The sequence below is a fragment of the Lonchura striata genome, chromosome 18, assembly GCF_046129695.1.
Source record: "Lonchura striata isolate bLonStr1 chromosome 18, bLonStr1.mat, whole genome shotgun sequence".
Classification (NCBI taxonomy): domain Eukaryota; kingdom Metazoa; phylum Chordata; class Aves; order Passeriformes; family Estrildidae; genus Lonchura; species Lonchura striata.
Genome location: NC_134620.1, coordinates 6,802,874 through 6,819,765, shown reverse-complemented (window position 1 = coordinate 6,819,765; position 16,892 = coordinate 6,802,874). Strand labels below are relative to the sequence as shown.

At 60.6% G+C, this 16,892-nt stretch overlaps 2 protein-coding genes across 3 annotated transcripts; one reads left to right on the top strand and one right to left on the bottom strand.

Moving 5' to 3' along the window:
* The first annotated feature begins 152 nt into the window (after nucleotides 1-152).
* LOC110481305 (somatomedin-B and thrombospondin type-1 domain-containing protein) lies at nucleotides 153-3,368 on the top strand. Of its 2 annotated transcripts, XM_021549844.3 has the most exons (6): nucleotides 153-435; nucleotides 1,162-1,344; nucleotides 1,434-1,524; nucleotides 1,934-2,107; nucleotides 2,492-2,612; nucleotides 2,705-3,368. In XM_021549844.3, exons 1-5 carry the CDS (start codon nucleotides 228-230, stop codon nucleotides 2,595-2,597), a joined length of 762 nt encoding a protein of 253 aa, XP_021405519.2. In that variant the 5' UTR covers nucleotides 153-227; the 3' UTR covers nucleotides 2,598-2,612; nucleotides 2,705-3,368. The 2 variants fall into 2 exon arrangements, 1 of the variants encoding a protein (XP_021405519.2); XR_004148927.1 differs by lacking the exons at nucleotides 153-435; nucleotides 2,492-2,612; nucleotides 2,705-3,368 and having other exon boundaries at nucleotides 1,239-1,524; nucleotides 1,977-2,326.
* A 4-nt stretch (nucleotides 3,369-3,372) lies between these two features.
* On the bottom strand, nucleotides 3,373-16,498 carry LOC110481399 (tRNA (32-2'-O)-methyltransferase regulator THADA). The gene is made up of 31 exons (XM_077787161.1): nucleotides 16,390-16,498; nucleotides 15,790-15,967; nucleotides 15,531-15,617; nucleotides 15,106-15,133; nucleotides 14,661-14,809; nucleotides 14,365-14,487; nucleotides 14,029-14,149; nucleotides 13,633-13,784; nucleotides 13,058-13,142; nucleotides 12,641-12,777; nucleotides 12,151-12,348; nucleotides 11,098-11,794; nucleotides 10,858-11,010; nucleotides 10,657-10,766; nucleotides 10,369-10,529; nucleotides 9,970-10,136; nucleotides 9,518-9,703; nucleotides 8,912-9,063; nucleotides 8,410-8,553; nucleotides 8,055-8,159; nucleotides 7,696-7,896; nucleotides 7,316-7,466; nucleotides 6,964-7,198; nucleotides 6,581-6,820; nucleotides 6,240-6,465; nucleotides 5,912-6,118; nucleotides 5,482-5,720; nucleotides 5,096-5,278; nucleotides 4,396-4,662; nucleotides 4,098-4,303; nucleotides 3,373-3,984 (listed from the first exon to the last, which is right to left on the bottom strand). The coding sequence occupies exons 1-31, from the start codon at nucleotides 16,491-16,493 to the stop codon at nucleotides 3,692-3,694; spliced, it is 5,685 nt and encodes a 1,894-aa protein (XP_077643287.1). The 5' UTR covers nucleotides 16,494-16,498; the 3' UTR covers nucleotides 3,373-3,691.
* Nucleotides 16,499-16,892: the final 394 nt, after the last annotated feature.

The following is a 16,892-nucleotide window of genomic DNA, read 5'->3' as shown; positions in this document are numbered from 1 at the left end:
CTCATGCACGGTGCCTTATAAAAAACCCTAGTTAATTGTATGAAGTCCTTGCCCTGCCATGGAGCCGAGGGGCGGTGGAGCAGAAGGGAACGGGCTTTGTCCCCCGCCCAGCCCGGGGGCGGTGCGGCACGGCCGGAGCTCCCACCCGCACAGCCTCGCTCCTCATCCAGTGTCCGCTGGGGCAGGGCAGAGCCATCGTCCCGCGGGGCTCGCAGGCTCCCGGTGCCATGCGGGGCCCGCTGCTCTGGGCGGGCTGGCTGCTGGCCACCGGCTGCCTGGTAGGAGCCACGGGCAGCTGCCGGCAGCGCTGCTGCCCCGGCAGGAACAACGCCTGCTGGGCCCCCGGCGCCCGCCGGGCCCGCTGCTACTGCGACTCGTACTGCCAGAGGACGGGAGACTGCTGCCAGGACTACCTCACCTCGTGCCGCCGTGCCGGTGAGTGGCGGAGGGGATGGCACCGGCCGGACCGCGGCTGGGGACGCCAGCCTGTGCTGCTGTGCTCGGTGGCGGGTGTTTGCTGTTAGCTGTTGGCCCCGGACTTTGAGTGATAACAGGGTGTGTCTGGGGATGCTGGCTGGGCTGGGTTTATAGCAATGTCCCAGTTGTCCCCTTTTTTCCACGCTGTCTGGGTGGCCCCAGTGCAATGAGGGAGCTCCATGGAATGGCCTCTGGTCTCCAGCTGATGGTAGCGCTGTCACTGCAAGCCTGAGTGGTCAGTGTCCTGGACCCAGCAGGACAAGCCCCGGTGTCACCTCTGCTACTGTCACAGGGGACTGTGGAACCGGGGGCTGCACTAAGGGTGTCAAACAGGGCTCATGGGCTTGGGGAGTGCAGAACCAGCCTGCCCTGGGGACCCAAATCTGGGTAGGCAGGCGCTGGCCACGGCCCCCTGGACAATTGCAGCAGTCAGCCCTTCCTAATCTCTGGGGAGATTAGCAGGGTCCCAGCTCAGCGCGATGCACACAGGGATAAAGTCCTGCGGAAGCAGCTCACAAAGCCCCTGCACTAGCAGGGGTCAGGGGAGAGGGGCTGCTGGGGTGACTCTGGCCCTTGCCCTTCCTCCTCTCTCCTCGTTCCCTGTGCTGCATCTCCCCTGCTCTGCTCTTTCCGTTGTTCGTGACACTGAAACTCTTTCTTCTCCCTCTCCTCCATCCCTGGCAGCGGTGGGCTGTGCTGTGGGGCCCTGGGGGCCGTGGAGCGGGTGCAGCTCCCCGTGCGGGGTTGGCAGCAGGGCCCGCAGCCGCCAGGTCACTGTGCCGCCCCGGCACGGGGGCGATCCCTGTCCGGACCTCAAGCAGCGCCGCGGCTGCCTGGGGCAGCACCCGACCTGCGGGACGGCCAAAGGTAACCGGGCTGCGTGCTCGTCCCCATGTGCTGCCGTCCCGGGGTGTCTTTAGTCATCTCCGTGGCCCTCACAGCTGCTCTTCTCCCAGAGGTAGCCAAGGTACTGCCCAACTCCTTCAGCCAGGACTTCAGAGATCCCTGGCGAAGAGCTGGGCTGCCACTGCCGGAGGAGCCCTCTGGGTATGTGTGGAGTCGGGGCCCCTCCGTAACCCCCCTCCCCAAAGCCGGGACCCCCCTGCACCCCCTGTGGTCATGGGCTCTTTGCACCCCCAGACCCAGGGCCTTTTTTCTTCCCCCAGACATGACTTTTCTCCCTGCACTAAACCATGGCCCCGTTGCACCCCCATACAAAACCATGGCCCTCTGCATGCCCCACAGAACCGCCATCCTTCCCACCCTCCAAATCAGGATCCCTCTGCACCCCCCCAGAGCCATTACCCTTCTCACCTCCCCGGCCGAGACCCCTCTGCCACCCCCCAAACCTATATCCCCTTTATACCCCAATCCATCAACAAACCGCCGCAACCTCTGCCCTACCTTCCGACCACCATTTTCCCTTTTTTCTCCTCCCATTTTCCCCCCTCCCCAGCTCCCCCTTCCCCAGCTACTGCGGCTATTTCCGCCTGACGCAGGTGGGAGCCCCGTGCCGCGGGCGCGCCTGGAGCCGCCGGCTGCAGCGGGACAAGCAGGTGTGTGTGGAGTGCTGGGGGAATCTGTCCCACCGCCGCCCCCACTGCACTGGACACGGGCTGCAAGGAGCCAGGTAGGTGCTAATCTGTGGCATCCCCACCATGGGATCTCTCCTGAGGAACATCTCTCCCTGTCTTCTAAGGCATTCTTCTTTTATATTGTACTTATTTGTGTACAAAGCTGTAATTATGTTAAAATATGCCACAATGTATACCATCATATTATTAAATGAATCAATAATATATCCTATAAATCAATATTATAATAGAAAAATAAACATATTAAAACAGAATAGACTATCTCTGTTGGAAGGGACAATGATCATCTGGTCCGACTGCCACTATTTTATATGTATATATATATGTATAATATAAACCCATGTATAAAACTATATTTGATTTTTTTAAAATGTATTTATTAATGGCACACCCTAGTTTTCACTGATTTTCCCTTCCAGGACATTTTGGGTGGCCGCTTCTGTGGTGGGGTGCCAGGGCTCCTGGGTGCAGGAGAGCCTGCAGGAGGGGTGTGTCTGCTCCCCACCAGCTCTCATTTTTGTGTAGGATCCCCCCAGGAAGGTGAGCTGAGCCCCCCCATGCACCACTCCTTGCTGGGGAGGTGGGGAATGAAATAAAAATGTGGTCTCTTTCATAATTTCACCCTCCTGCAGGTTTGCTGTTCACCCTTGGTGCCAGCTCCCTCTGTTTTCCATTAAATAATTTGCTGAAGAATGGAAAAACCCTTCTTATAAAGACTAAAAATAAGGGAATTGCTGAAGTGTGGTGATTAATGGTAGAAGAACAGCATGATGAGGTTAAATCTGGGTGAGAAGATGATGTGGCGGTGACACGGTGTGATGATGTCATGCTCAGCCATGATGTACTTTCCACAAGCTGCAACTGGCAAGCAACGTGAGGACGGAGGGAGCATCCCTCCTCTTGTCTGAGCTCACTCACTGCAGTGTCAGGTGAGCCAGGCAGGGCAGTTTTGCAGAGATATTTAACAGACACCCAAAGCCTGTACACAGGCAATGGTGCCAGAACCCAGTTCCAGCCGTGGGGCCTGGCGGTCCCATTGGAAGGACTGAGGCTGGGTGCTGCTGCCCTTCTCCAGTCCTTGCCCACCACGACATGACCTTGCTGGTGGGGTCCCTGCCCCAGCTTTGAGTGGTGCTACCACAGCCTGTGGTGGGAGCACGTGCCATGCCAGGGCTGGATCTTGCTCCACTGCAGCCAGTGGCTGTTGTCTGTTTGCTGCCCCAGGACATGTTTGGCTCCTGCAGCCTGCTCTCACACCACCCTCCTGGGCAGTGGAATTAAAAGGCTTCAACACTGGGAATGTTCTTGGCCTCTTTATTTGGGATAAAAGCCCATGTCGGCCAAAGACCAAAGTGCTGGTTAGAAAAACAGGTGGTGAGAGTTCTGGAGCACAGGTCCCCTCCTGCCAGCCAGAGCTGAGGGCAAGGAAGGCATGGACATAGGCCAAAGCAATGCTGCACTGGAGTCCTCAGCTGCAGAGTTAGAAACTGGGAACAAAAGTGAGTGTGTCCCAAATTGTGAGTGGGGTTCCCCTGAGTTACACCACCAAACCTGCAGGCCTGGCTGCTGGTCACAGAGAGCATCCAGGAAATGGAGGGAAATGGCTGCAGGATTCCATGTCACACTGCTGCATGCTTGGAGCTGTCAGTCCCCAGCAGTGGTCCCAGCTCTCCTGGTGCATTGTCCTGATTTGGCACAGGGGCCAGGCCATGCTGCACCAGCAGCCCCTGTACCAGCTCCAGCTCCTGCTCCAGCTCCTGGGAACCACAACCCAGGCCTGGCATGGTGGTGGCACTTTCCCCCAGCACCTGCAGCACCCGTGCCACCAGGCGGGCCCTCACCAGCAGCACGGCCAGGGCTGTGTGGAGCCTGGCACAGCCCAGCGCCTTCATCCCCCAGCGGACAGCAGCCCCTGTGGAGAGAGCGGGGAAGGAGCCAGGAGTGGGGCGGGGTCCCCATGGGCAGGGCTGGCCTGGGGAACAAGGACACTGTTTGCTTGTCCCAGGCACTCCACGCTCGCCATACCTTGGCTCCAGCAGCGTTTGCAGTACTGCAGGTCCCTCAGCACACCGGGGCCTGTGGCTTCCAGCCACTGCAGAGCCAAGGCATGGAGTGGGCTGCCAGTGGGAGCCTTCTCCAGGAGCTGCACCAGGACAGGGAGCAGCTGCTGTGCCAGGACAGCTGGCTCTGCAAAAACATTGGGTTCGTCCTCCTTGTACAGGCTGGCAGCTCTGGGGAGAAAGCAGAGGTGTGAGTGAAGCCAAGGGCTGGCCCTGTGCTACCCCACACTCCCTCATGCCAGTCCACAGGTCCAGCAACTCACTTGTTGGCCTCCAGCTCCTCCACAACACTCCTGAGATCCAAGATGGGGATATGCTGAAGTAGTGAGTTGAAGGTCTCAGGGTGCCCCCCGAACTCTCCCAGAAGGAGCTCTAGGAGGCTCTGGAGCCCCACGTTGTCCTGCACAAAGATGCAGCCATCTTGGAGCAGCTCCCCTGGGCTCTGCCGCAGGAGGCTGGCGAAACCTGAGGCCTCATGCCGGACCTCCCGCTCCTCATCTTGCAGAAGGCGAATGGCCATGTTTATCAGCCTGAGGAAAGGGAAGAGAAGGTAAAGGAAGCATACTGCATGCCCTAAAGCATCCCAGCCTGCTTGGAGGGGAGGATGACACCTCAAAAGAATGCTTCTCTGAGGGGCTTTTTTCCTGGACTGTGAAAGACACAGCCACCACCCAAGAGCTTGGAAAGGAAGAGCTTGTGCTAGGGATTGAGGGACTCAGCAATGCCATCTGCTGCTCATAATGGACTGGCTGCTTGTATTAAAATGCCACCCACACGTTTTTTTTTACACTGTGAGCTCTTGACTGCCCCTGATTTTTGAATGAGTGGGGCTTTCCTCCATACCCTTGAGTTTTTGCAGGGGACACCTTTTGCAGGGTCCATTAACCTGCAGCAGGCCGGGGCTGGGGCTGCAGGGAGCAGTGCACAAGCACAGCCACCCCAGAGATGGGCTCAGTGACCTACCGCAGAGCCGCAGGGCCGAGCGAGGGACGGGCAGCACGCAGGGATCGCCGCACCACGCCGGCCCCCGCCAGCTGCAGGGAGCGGGCAGCCGCCAGCCGCAGCAGCTCGGACCAAGCGGACTGGCTGCACTCCTCCAGCGCCGCACACCAGCGCTCCACCAGCGCCACGGCCTCGTCCCCACACCTGCCAAGGCCAGGGAAGAAGAGCGATTTCAAGCACACCTTGATGCTCCATTAAGGGACCAAAGGCCACTGGCTGCCCTGAGATTGCAGGAGCCAGGTGCAATGCTGTGATTTATGGGAGAGAAATCATGGCTGTTTCTAGTAAGGACTAAGGAAGAATCTGCTGGAAGAATTGGGCAGCCCCCAGCAGCAGCAAGGACCTACTGGTGGGCAAGCAGCAGGCTGGCAGCACACAGTGCCTGGAAGAGGAGTTCAGGCCCAGGACACTCAGCCTCCACCATGTGCAGCAGCATCTCCAGGCATGATCTTGAGGAGCCCTGGAGCTTATTGGAAGCTTCCTGGGACCATGCCGAGGGATCTCTGTAAAGATGCAGCAAAGCCTCAAGGTACAATCTCAGGAACTCTTTGTCCCTTCTCTCTTGCAGCACCGACTGCAAGCTCTCCTAGTTAACAATAGGAAAGAAGGTACATGGTTAGTGGTCCTAGCACTGCAGGACCAGGCAAGTGCGCTTCACCCATGCACCCTCAGCCTGGGGAGCACCAAGCTTCTCAGCATTGGGATCTCAGGTGTCCCATCTGCCTGGTGCACTGGGGCCCCTCTATTTTACTTGGTGAATTTGGAGCTCCATCATACCAGCAATGTCAGCCCAAGAGCGTTCTCCACCTCCTTGCATGTTCCTCCCTCCCCAGCAGTCACCCAGCTCAGGATGCCAAGCTGGATGTCGGGGTTGGGCTGCTGGAGAAGTGAGCAGACGGCAGCAATCCGTTCGCTGTCTGCCAGCCGGGCTGCCTCGCTGCACATGAAGTGAGCCATGGTTTGGTGGAGGACGGCTGAGCCCACCTGCAGGAAAAGAAGAGAATTCCCCTTCCAGTGCTCAGCCTGGAGCAATGGCTCCCCCTGTCCCTGCCCAGGCTCACTGGCAGTCGGGCATGGCCATGATTTTCCTGGCAGGAAGCAGTACCTGCAGCTCGGCACAGCCTGACGTTCCCCCCTGCAGGAGGCTGCCCAGCTCGGTGCTGATTGTGTCATGGATGTACTGGGTGAAGCCAGGGCTGAAGGATGTGGGCAGGAGGGCGAGGACCTGGAGGAAGGCGGCGCGGACGAGGGGGCAGCGCTGGGCCGGGGTGAGCAGCCAGCCCCGCGCCTCCAGCTGCAGAGTCACTGGGTGCAGCGCCTCGGCTGAGAGCCTGCAGGGAGACACAGCCTCACCACGGGGCAAGCCCTGAGATGGAGTCTTCTGTGCCCAAAAGGCTGCCCTTGGCACAGTGACCCCAGCTGGGGAGACAGCGTGGCAAAACTCACCCCCTGGCGCCCGTGGCAGAGCCCAGCAGTGCCCGCATCTGCAGCAGGTGCCCGTGGACAGCGTTGTGAGAGCGGATCTCTCCGGGGGCTGCAGGGAGCTGCCGGGCCAGCTGCAGGAGGAGCCTGCAGCGCTGGGGAGGGGGCACGGCGGGCACCAGAGCCTTGGCAGCCATGGCTCGTACAGCGTAGATGGGGCTCTCTGCCAGCCCCAGCAGTGGACCCAGGAAGGGAGCAGAGGGACTGTGGAGCAAAAAGGGCAGTATGTGGTGATGCTCTGGCTGGAGTAAAATCTCACAAGAGCCAGGGCCAGCCTCAGCAGCATGGGAGCCCTTCCCACTGCAGGAGCCCTTGGCTAAAGCACAGCATACCCACTGCCCCCATACCTGCCGGGACTGTCAGCACCAGGCTGCAGCTGGGCTAAGAGGGTGAGGATGGCGTGGAGTGCAGGGTGCAGGTGGAGCCCCCTTGATGTGGGTGCTGTGGCCACCTTGAGCTCTCCGAGCAGCACAGCGCCAAGCTTTGGGTGCTGCCCAAGGAAGGCGTGCAGGCTCAGCCCCTCTGATGGGCAGCCATCCCTGTGGCTCCACGGCTGTCCCAGCAGCCGGGATGTGAGGGCACCTGCAGGGACAGAGAAGGCAGTGTCAGGTCCCATCCAACCCTGCCAAGCCCCTGCACTTGAGCCCACACAGGCCCCGAGCCCTGGGGGCTGTGGGATCTCCCTCTGCCAGTACTCACTGAAGAGCTGGATGGCCGCATTCCTCATGGCCCAGCAAGGCGAGCCCAGGCCCCGCAGTGCCAAGGCCATCATGGGTGTGGCGTGGCACAGCACTGCCCCACCCAGCCCCGCCCCACGGACCAGTGTCTGCAGCACGTGGAGGGCACACACCTGGGGAGAGCACAGGGGGCTCATGCTACCATGTCAGGGGAAGAGGGTAGGAAAAGACAAGGGAGCCAAAGACCATCAGCTCCAAGGCTCGACAGCACGACCAGAGCTGTGGGTTTTTGCTCGTTGAGCTCTCACAGCCTCACACTGGGTACCTGGCACAGCTCAGCGGACCCAGCACAGATCACCCTGTCCCCAGAGGGGCTCCAGCAGCCAGGAGTGCCACACTCACCTGCGGGAGGTCCAGGGTCTGGTCCCAGTCCTGTGGCAGTGCTGTGGCAGCCAAGGTCAGCAGGGTCTGGATGCAGCGGGTCAGGAGCGGCCGTGCCTGCGCCGGGGCCTCGCCGCTGACGATGCAGAGGAAGAGCATGGGGAAGCCGGCAGCACGGCGCGTAATCGAGCTGCTCCGGGGCCCACTCAGTGCTTCCAAGCCCTGACAGAGAAACAAAATCCACCTGAGATGTAGCTGGAAACCTGTCACCTGCAACCTGCAGCTGCCCTGCCTGGAGGGTGCTTGCCCCAGGGAGTGCAGAAACGCCTCTGGTGCTCCCTGGGGCACACGGGAAACATGAGGCACAATGAGTACTGTACCTGCTCCAGCACAGCCCGTGGGATGGCCTGCAGCTCTGGATCCGGGTGGTTCAGCAGCGCAGCGCAGAATTTGGTGAAGCCCATGCTGCAGCCCTCCACTGCTCCCTGGGGCAAAGCAGTGTCAGGACAAGCACCCCAAAGGCTGCACCCACCAGCCCCCCCATGGCCCCAGAAAACTCTTTGCAAAAGGGAAGAGCAAGTGAGAAGATGTGATAGGGTCTGGCGCTGGGATCCCAGCCAGGGGACTTCCAGCCTTCCCCACAGCAGACCCTGCCCCACTGCCCTCACCTTCCTTCCACCCCAGCATGCCAGGGCAGGGCTGGAGGGACGGCCAAGGGCCCAGACACGCTCTTACCCAGTGCCGGCACCGCAGCAGGATTTCCTGGAACACCCTGGTGGCCATCTGCAGGGTGGGGAGCGGCAGGAGCAGCCCCAGTTCAGCACACAGTGCTGGGGATAGCAGCAGCTCGGCCAGGCCCCCCAGGAGCAGCCCAATCTCCTGGGAAGAAGAGGAAGGTCAGCAAGACTGGCAAGGAGGAGAAGAAGCTGGGATGGGTGGCAGCAGGGCTGCAAGCCAGGTAGCCTGGCTCTGCCACAGCAGGGGACTATCAGTGTCTGGGAAGAAGCTGGGCTCCATAAGGGCAGGGAGTGGGCTGCTTTTGGGGAGCCTGCTAGTTGCATCCTTCCTGGAAGGGGGTGAGGACATCTGTGAGAGCACTGAAGTAAGGACAGAAATCCTCCCATGTTCATCCCCAGCGAATGCCCCAGGGGGAAGTGAAGCAGCAGCTGGGGTAGGGTGGATGATGGGTGCCATGCTGAGCTGCCCCTCTCCCGGTGCCATGAGGAGGAGTCCCCACCTTCACTGACACCCAGCAGCATGTCAGGATCAGGTTGTGCTCCTCTGACAACAGGACTGAGTCACCCTCCTCTTCCTCTTGCCCCTGGGCCTTCCCCAGCATGATGAGGGAACCAATGGCATTCCCCATCTCTGCAAATGATGGGGCAGCAGCTGCAAAAGGAAAAGCCAGGTCTGAGCAGGGTGGTGTAGGGCAGTGAGACGGGATGCTGCAGGGGTTTGGGAGGACCGGCTGTCCCCTGTCAGAATGCACACAAATGGCAGTGGCTCCTGCCCTGCCACGTGCCCTACTCAGGAATGCAGGTGCATTTTTCTCACTGTTCTTTCCAAGGCCTGTAAGGGCTCTTCAAGCACCTCCTTTCCTGTTTTCATCTGGCAGGTGCCTCACTGCTTCTGAAAGGCTTTTGCCTCCAGTACTCCTGTTCTCCCATGGAGTTGAGAAAGGGACCCAGCCCCACCATGGTCCCCTGCTAGAGGAACTGAGCCCAAAGCAAGTGCATTTCCCTGGGACTGGAGGGCTGCGGGGCCAGGAATGACTGTGATGGAGTTGGCAGTGATTCCTAGGGATGGATCTCAGGGCTGGTTCTGCCTCCATGGGCACGCTCACCTTGCTCATCAGCACTGGGGCCTTGCTGGCTCTGCAGGGCCCCCAGGAGGAGGGAGGTGATGTCTCTCACTGTGGTCACGAGGCAGGTGAGGAGCTCCTGCCAGCTCTGCACCAACTCTGCTGCCTGCATGGAGACGGCCACCTCTGGCACCTGGAGCAGGCACCTGCGCAGGGCTGCGATGGCTCCTGCAAAACACCCACCTCTGCTCACTGTGGTGTCAGCACAGCCCTGGCTCTCCACCTGAGCCTGTGGCTGACATGGCTCAGGGACAAGGGAGTGAACAGGGTCCTGGGTGAGAGGTGTGCAAGGCAGGGGCAGTGCCAAAACAGGGAAACCAAGGCAAGGATGTGGCACCAGCAATGAGTCCTGCCATGGTTCTGGCCTGCTCCGAGTCCCAGGCAGCTGCTGCAGGAGCTGCTCCCTGCCCTGCCCTGCCCAGCTGGGGCCATACCGTGCATCGGTGCGGTGGCTGCTGCCCGCAGCAGGTCCTTGCATGCCACCTTGTACTGGGCTTGCAGCATGTGGAGAAGGTGCTGGGCGAAGCACAGCCCTCGGCTAGACAGTGTCAGGGCTGCCTCAGCCTCCAGGGACAGGCTCTTCATGGTGCCACTGTCTGACCTGGGGAAACAGGCAGATCCTGCTGTGAATACCAGGGAATTTCCTGCCCATCTTGTGCTATACAGCTCCTTCCTCCCCCAGTGCAGACTCCTGCACCTCTCACCCCTCCCCAGCTTCCTACTGCAAGGCTATTGCAAACCCCATCCATGATCACACACCAGTGCTGCCAACACACTCTTAGAGAGTCCTGTGCCACCACAGGGAGAAGGAAGGGCATGCCAGGAGCTCATACTTCTGCAGGATGGTCTTCATCAGCACAGCTCCAGCTTCAGCCTCCTGCACTCGGGGGCTGCCCAGGGTGTCCTGGGCCAGCTGGAAGAGAGCCAGGGCAATAGGCTCAGGGAATGTTGCAGGGAAGTAGCGGACAAGCAGCTCCGAGGCCAAGTCTCTGATCTGCCAGGACAGAGAAGACATGGGGAAAAGTGGGACATGGGAAAATGGGAATCATGGTGGGCTTCTCCTCTGAGCCTGCTTGAGGCCAAGGCAGGCATCTTTATCCCCTTGGCTTTACAAGGCTCACCTCGTTAGTGCTGTCCTGCAGGCAGCTCAGCAGTGCCAACAAATTGGGCTGGGAAAAGAAGTCCCAGCAGCCACTATGCCTGGCGTAGCTCAGCAGTGTGGCCATGGTCCCTGTGATGGGGACACAGGGCAGTGGGATGGGATTGGCTGGGAGTATCCCCATAGCTGCAGGTGATACTCCAGGTACTTCGCCTGTACTCACGTGGGGGCTGGCCTTTCTTCCTGTCAGGGCTCCAGGTGTCTGTGCAGGTCTCCAAAACAGCAGCCAGGAGGAGCAGAGCCGTCTTCTTCCTCTGGTAGTTGGAGCCTGGGCTGAGTGAGGTGATGCTGAGCTGCAGCAGCCACTCCACAAAGCCTATGGGCAGAGAGCACGGCAGCAAGGAATGCTGAGCACATGTGAATCTCCCAGGGCTGTGGTGAAGCTGCTCAGTGGCCTCCTCACCTACTGCCTGGGTGAGCTGCTCAGCTCCCTCGCCCGGCCCGGAGCGTCGCGGCGCCTTCCCCCGCAGCTGGGCCAGCGAGCTGTCCCGCAGCCGGACCAGCGCCTTCCTCACCGCCGCCTGCAGCAGCTGCCGGAACGAGGAGGAGTCGCAGTTGAGGTTGAGGGGCAGGAACTCGCGCAGCAGCTGCATCTCGGTGCCCGAGAGGGGCTGGTTGGTGTTGGGGCTGCAGCAGAGCAGACCCAGCGCTGCCAGCCGAATGCCCTCCTCACGGGTGCCCAGGCAGAGGGACAGCCGCTCCAGCGCCTCATCCCCCAGCGGCAGGGCCCCTGCCACACTCTTCTGTGCCTTCAGCACTGACACCCAAGCCCGGAGTGACATCGTGTCCTGGCCACCAAACTGGGCGGCCAGCAGTGTCTGGGTAGCCGGGAGCTGCCGCAGGGTCCAGGTGAGGAGGTGGTTGGCAGCGTTGGTCTGCAGAATGGGCAAGGGAGAGCAGAGGGCCTGGGAGAGCAGGGGGAGCCAGCACAGTGCCCACTGCTCTGCCAGGGCCACCTCTGTGCCCCGCTGCCCGTCCTGCCACTCACTGCACTGCTGCCGCACCAGGACCTTGTAGACCTCGGCAGCAGCGGGACACAGGTGGTTGGTGGAGAGGCAGCTCAGGAGATGCTGTGGCAGGTCCGGGTAGGCATCCAGCACCTGGAAGAAAGGCAGGTGACCCTCATCTCCCTGTCAGGCTGAAAGCTGCATGTGGGGGAAAGACATATTGGTACAGGCCACACTGCAGTCACCCCTGGCACTGAGCATCTCTGGTACCTCAAAGCTGCTTTTGGTGGGCATGGACAGGCAAAGCTTCCCTTCCCACTGGCACTCCCCAGGGATGCACTGCTGTAGCTCACTACCCCAAGGATACTAAAGTAGCCTCTCTGGGTGGGAAGGCTCCCTGCCCACACAGCTGAGCTTGGTAGAAGGTGACAGGCAGAGGACAGAGGCTGTGCCACCTCAGCAGGAGAGCCAGCTGACACCAGGACTCCCCATACCCCTGCCTTCCCTACCTGCTGGCTGCCCATGTAGGGGACGATGGCACACAGGGGCATGTATCTTGCTTTGATCTGCCAGGGCATTGAGACCACCCTCTGCAGCATCTGTTGGTAAAGGGGTCTCTCCTGGTCCTGGAAGTGCTGGCACTCCAGGTGGTAGATCTCCAGGAGCAATCGGAAGGAGCTGTGAATGAACTCAGACACACCTTCCACCTGTAGGAGAAGGACCACAAACAGGGGGTTGGGTGGGCTCCCTCTCATGTCTTGCTGTCCTGTGGCAGGTGCAGCACCGGGACATGGCTCTTTAGAGCCTGTGTGTGACAAATGCCAGGACCTCAGCAGTGTGACTGCCCTGCTCTGGCAGCTTCAAGCAAGGGAGTCTATTTGGCTGATGGAGCTGAAGCAGGCAGGGATGTGTTATGGGCTGGGAACAGCAGCTGAACCAGGTGAGGGAAGAGCTGTTCCTGGCTGCCACACTTGGTGCCCTTTGGCACTGTGTCCTTACCGGGGTTTCTGCATTGTTCCACAGCAGCTGGGTGACCTCCTGGAGGAGCTCAGTGTCCCGGGCCAGGATACGGGTCCCCGTCAGGTGCCAGAGAGCAGCCAGGCCCTCCCGCAGGCGCTGCAGCCACAGTGCACAGGCTGCCAAAACAGAGCTCTGCTGCAGCCCTCACCTCAGACCCACCTGCACCAGAGCCTGCACAGGCTGTGGCCTTAAGGACCTTGTGTGCAGGCACACAGGACCCCAAGAGGGTACGTGTCCATTGGGCTGGAACAGAAATTAATAGCAGTTTCCAAACCAGCCACCAAGACACAGAAAAGCATCTTCCCTGGGAGAAGATGAAGCACATGGGGACTCTATGCATCACGAGCACAGTGAACCTTTCAAACCTCCCTGCCATGGCAGGGTCACGTCTCCTACCTTGGAAGCAGTAGTAGTGGCAGTCCTTCTGCTCCCTGGTCAGGGCACACACAGCAGGAAAGACCATGTCCAGCAGCAGGCAGGCCTGCAGGGGCACAGCGGCTCAGGAAGAGGGCAGGCACAGAATTTCCAGGGAGAAAACCCTGCCATGAGACAGGCAAGGAGAGTGCTCCTGCTTCTCCTGCTCTTACAGAGCACACCTCTGCTCCCTGCCAGAAGTCCTCAGCTCATGAGGACTTGGGAGAGACTAAAGCTGGGCAGAGATGGGGCTGTGCTCTGCAGGGACAGCCCCAAGTTCATGCCATGGGAACACAGGGTGAACACTGCTTTGCTTGTGCAGGGGCTTTAGGCAGCACTTTGTTTCCTAGCCCCCCAGGAAAGAGAAATCCCTGCTGGGATGTCTTTGGAAAAAGCTCTTTGGCTAACTGGCTGTGCTCAGCAGGCTGCATGGAGCTGCTGGTGTGGAGGGGTGCAGCCTGGCTTCATCCCCCAAGGACCAGCAGGCACCACAAGCATCTGCCAGCCCTCTCCAAGGGCTCCCTCAAGCCCCGTCCACCAGGTTTGAGCTCTCCTACCTTGTTGGGGAGGCCCTCCAGCTGGCAGCTGAGGATGTCCATCTTGCAGCACGTCAGCAAACCTCTGGTAAGCACCAGCTTCTCCAGCCCATCTGGTTCCAGGACATGGGGCACTACCACCACCAGCTCCCCAAATTTCAGCTCCCCAGTGCCTGCTGGAAAATGGCTGCAGTGGATGGAAGGAAGGTGGCAAACCCAAATGCTGCTCTGAGACCAACTGCCATGGCTCATTCCAGAACATCCATGGGAGGTGGCCAGAGACAGCTGGAGCTCCCAGACCCAAGAGACAGGCACAGCAGTGGAGTCCAGCTTGGCACCAGCCTCTGTCTCCTCACACCCAAACACGCCTGACACCCTTTGCCAGAGGCCTTCCTCAGCTCAGGATGGAGCACGCACCTTGGCTGGGGAGCTGGAACAGGGTCAGCACAGCACTGGCCCCGTACTGGGGCTGGGGGGCCGTGTTCACCAACATGCTCAGGGCTGTGCCTGCCAGCAGCCTCGTGTCCTTGTTCAGGGCCTGGACTCGCAGGGAGGCAAAGGCACAACTCAAAACACCATTTAAACCCCAACCACATTTAACTGTGCCTGCAAACAGCTACATGGGGTCTCTCAGACATGCCAGACACTCTGCAGGCTTGCCTTGGGGAGGGGAATGGGGAAAGCACCTGGGAAGAACAGCACTGCTCTGCTCCTTGGGACAGGCAGCTCCATCCCTCCCAGGGCTGTACGCACCTTCCCCCACGCCACCTCCAGCAGCAGTCCCAAGAGGCTCTGCAGGGTCTCACTCTTTCCTGATGTGCTCCACACCAGGGGGGCCACATCCTCTGGCAGCACCTGGAAGACCTGGAGGCAGGCCTGGAGGAGCAGGAGGTGCCACAGGGATGATCAGTATTCCTTACCTCTAAAAAAGCAGCAATGCCCCAGGAACAGCCATTCAAAGCAGTTACATCCATCTGCACATTGCTGCCGGTGCCCAGCCTGTCCTTGCAGGTACTGATCCTTCCCCCACTGCCCAGTCTGGCTCCTACCTTGACGACCAGGTAGCCCCACGTGCTGCCAGGTGTGGGCTGGCCCTGCAGCACCCAGTGCAGGGTGCTGGCCAGGCGCTGCAGCAGCAGGGCCAGGTTCTGGCGCCAGTGCTGCCGGCCCAGGCTGCTCTCCTCCAGGAACATGGACACTGCGGGCAAGGGGACAGCATCAGCTCCAGCCCTCCTGCTCCCAGTTCAGCCAAGGGCACTGGTAAGTGAGGTATGAATGGGGCTGGGATGCAGGGGATGCTTTGGGTTGTCTGGTTTCCAGCTGTGGGTGGGCAGAGCTGGATGCTGCTGGGACCTGTGCAGAGATCACATGGATCTGGCTGATCCCCGCTCCCCTCCCATGAGCACAGAGTACCCAGTTTGGGTTGGCAGGAAATATTCTGTGCACTCGTGTGAGCTTGGAGAAAATCCCAGAAGGTAAGGAACAGAGGCTGACCTGACTGAAGGTCCTCAGGAGACAGCACCTGCAGGGACAGAAGGGTAGTTTGTCCTGTGTAACAACATGCTGATGCTCAGTACCTTGGGCAGGAGAGTTCTGCCAGTGCCAGAGGCTGCCCCAGGGATGAGCAAAGGGCTAGTGTGAAAGGCCAGCCCTTGAAACATGTGAACATATAAAAATGTTGAAAAAATATGAAAATGAACATATGAAAATGTTGAAAAAAATATGAAAATGAACATATGTAAATGAACATGTGAACATGTGAAAAGCCACATGTTGCCAGCTGCAAGCAAGGGCAAATCCCCCAGAACCATAGGAAGTGAAGAGAAGGACTGGCCCAAACCATGAGGTGCCTGTGATACATGGTCTCCAGACAAGTCCCCATGAAAGCCAGTGACACTGCACAGCCAGGGTTCTCTCACCTCTCCCTGCAGTGCCAAGCCAGCCAGCAGTGTGTCCACCTCCTGGGCCAACAAGGCTTCTTTCCCCACTGCCAGTTGGGTCACCATCTGCCAAGAGACACCCCAAGTCAGCTGCTCTGCTCTGTCTGGGGGACACCAACTGTCAAGTGCTACTGGGGGAGCCTGCACCACTCTGAGCTCCTTTGCTGGTAAAGATGCCAAAAAACTCCAGAGCTGTGCCAGGGGTGGGCAAAGCCAGCCCAGCAATTGCCTTACAGACCTGTTCCAGTTTCTGGAAGGAGCTGCAGCTGCTGGTTGCCTCCATCTGGAATGCCAGGACACAGCGGAGCAGGGGTCGTGCCTCTGCCTCCCCCAGCGCCTGCAGACCCTCGCTCAGCACCCGCGTCAGCTGGAGAGCCTCCTCCAGGTGCTTCTCTTTGCATCTCTTGGCAGTACTCCTAAGCAGGACAAGGGTAGGGGTGAGGATACCTTGGCCCGGTGAAGTTTGTAGCGGGGGAGTACCGCGACTCAGTGGGATCTGGGACCGGGGTGCCCCAGCGTGCGGTGTCCCCTCTGCCAGCCGCACTCAGCATTTCGCTGGAGGACGGAGGGACGGCGGCGGGGGAGGGGAGCTACACGAAATCGTCAAAGCTCAGCGCATTGCAAACCCTCGCTGGGCAGAAGGGCACGAAAACCCTCAGCACTGCAGCCCTGGAAGGGAACGTGGGGCTCGGACCCCTCGCTGGGAATCGACCGCCCCTCGCTCCCTCCCTCCTGCCCTCCCGGCCCGCGGGACGCACGGCCGCGGCGCACCGGGGGCGTCGCGACGCAGCCGCCGCCGGGCACAGCGGGAGCTGCCTGCCCGGGGCCGCGCTCTTACCCCGCGAAGTGCCGCAGGCAGCGCAGGCAGGAGAGCACGGCGGGGGCGAGGCCCCGAGCGCCGTAGAAGGCGGCGCAGGCCCGCGCCTCCCGCTCGGCGCCCATGGCGGCCGGCCACAGCGCGGGCCCGCTGCGGCGCTCGGCGGCGCCCCCTGGCGCTGGCCCGTAACAGCACCGCCCGCGGCGCCGCCCGGGACCCGCGGTGCGTCCGTCCTTCCTTCCCTCACCCGCCCGGGACCCGCGGTGCTTCCTTCCCTCACCCTGCCGGGACCCGCGGTGCGTCCGTCAGTCCTTCCCTCACCCTGCCGGGACCCGCGGTCCTTCCTTCCCTCACCCGCCCGGGACCCGCGGTGCGTCCGTCCGTCCTTCCCTCACCCTGCCGGGACCCGCGGTGCGTCCTTCCCTCACCCGCCCGGGACCCGCGGTGCGTCCGTCCGTCCTTCCCTCACCCGCCCGGGACCCACGGTCCTTCCTTCCCTCACCCGCCCGGGACCCGCGGTGCGT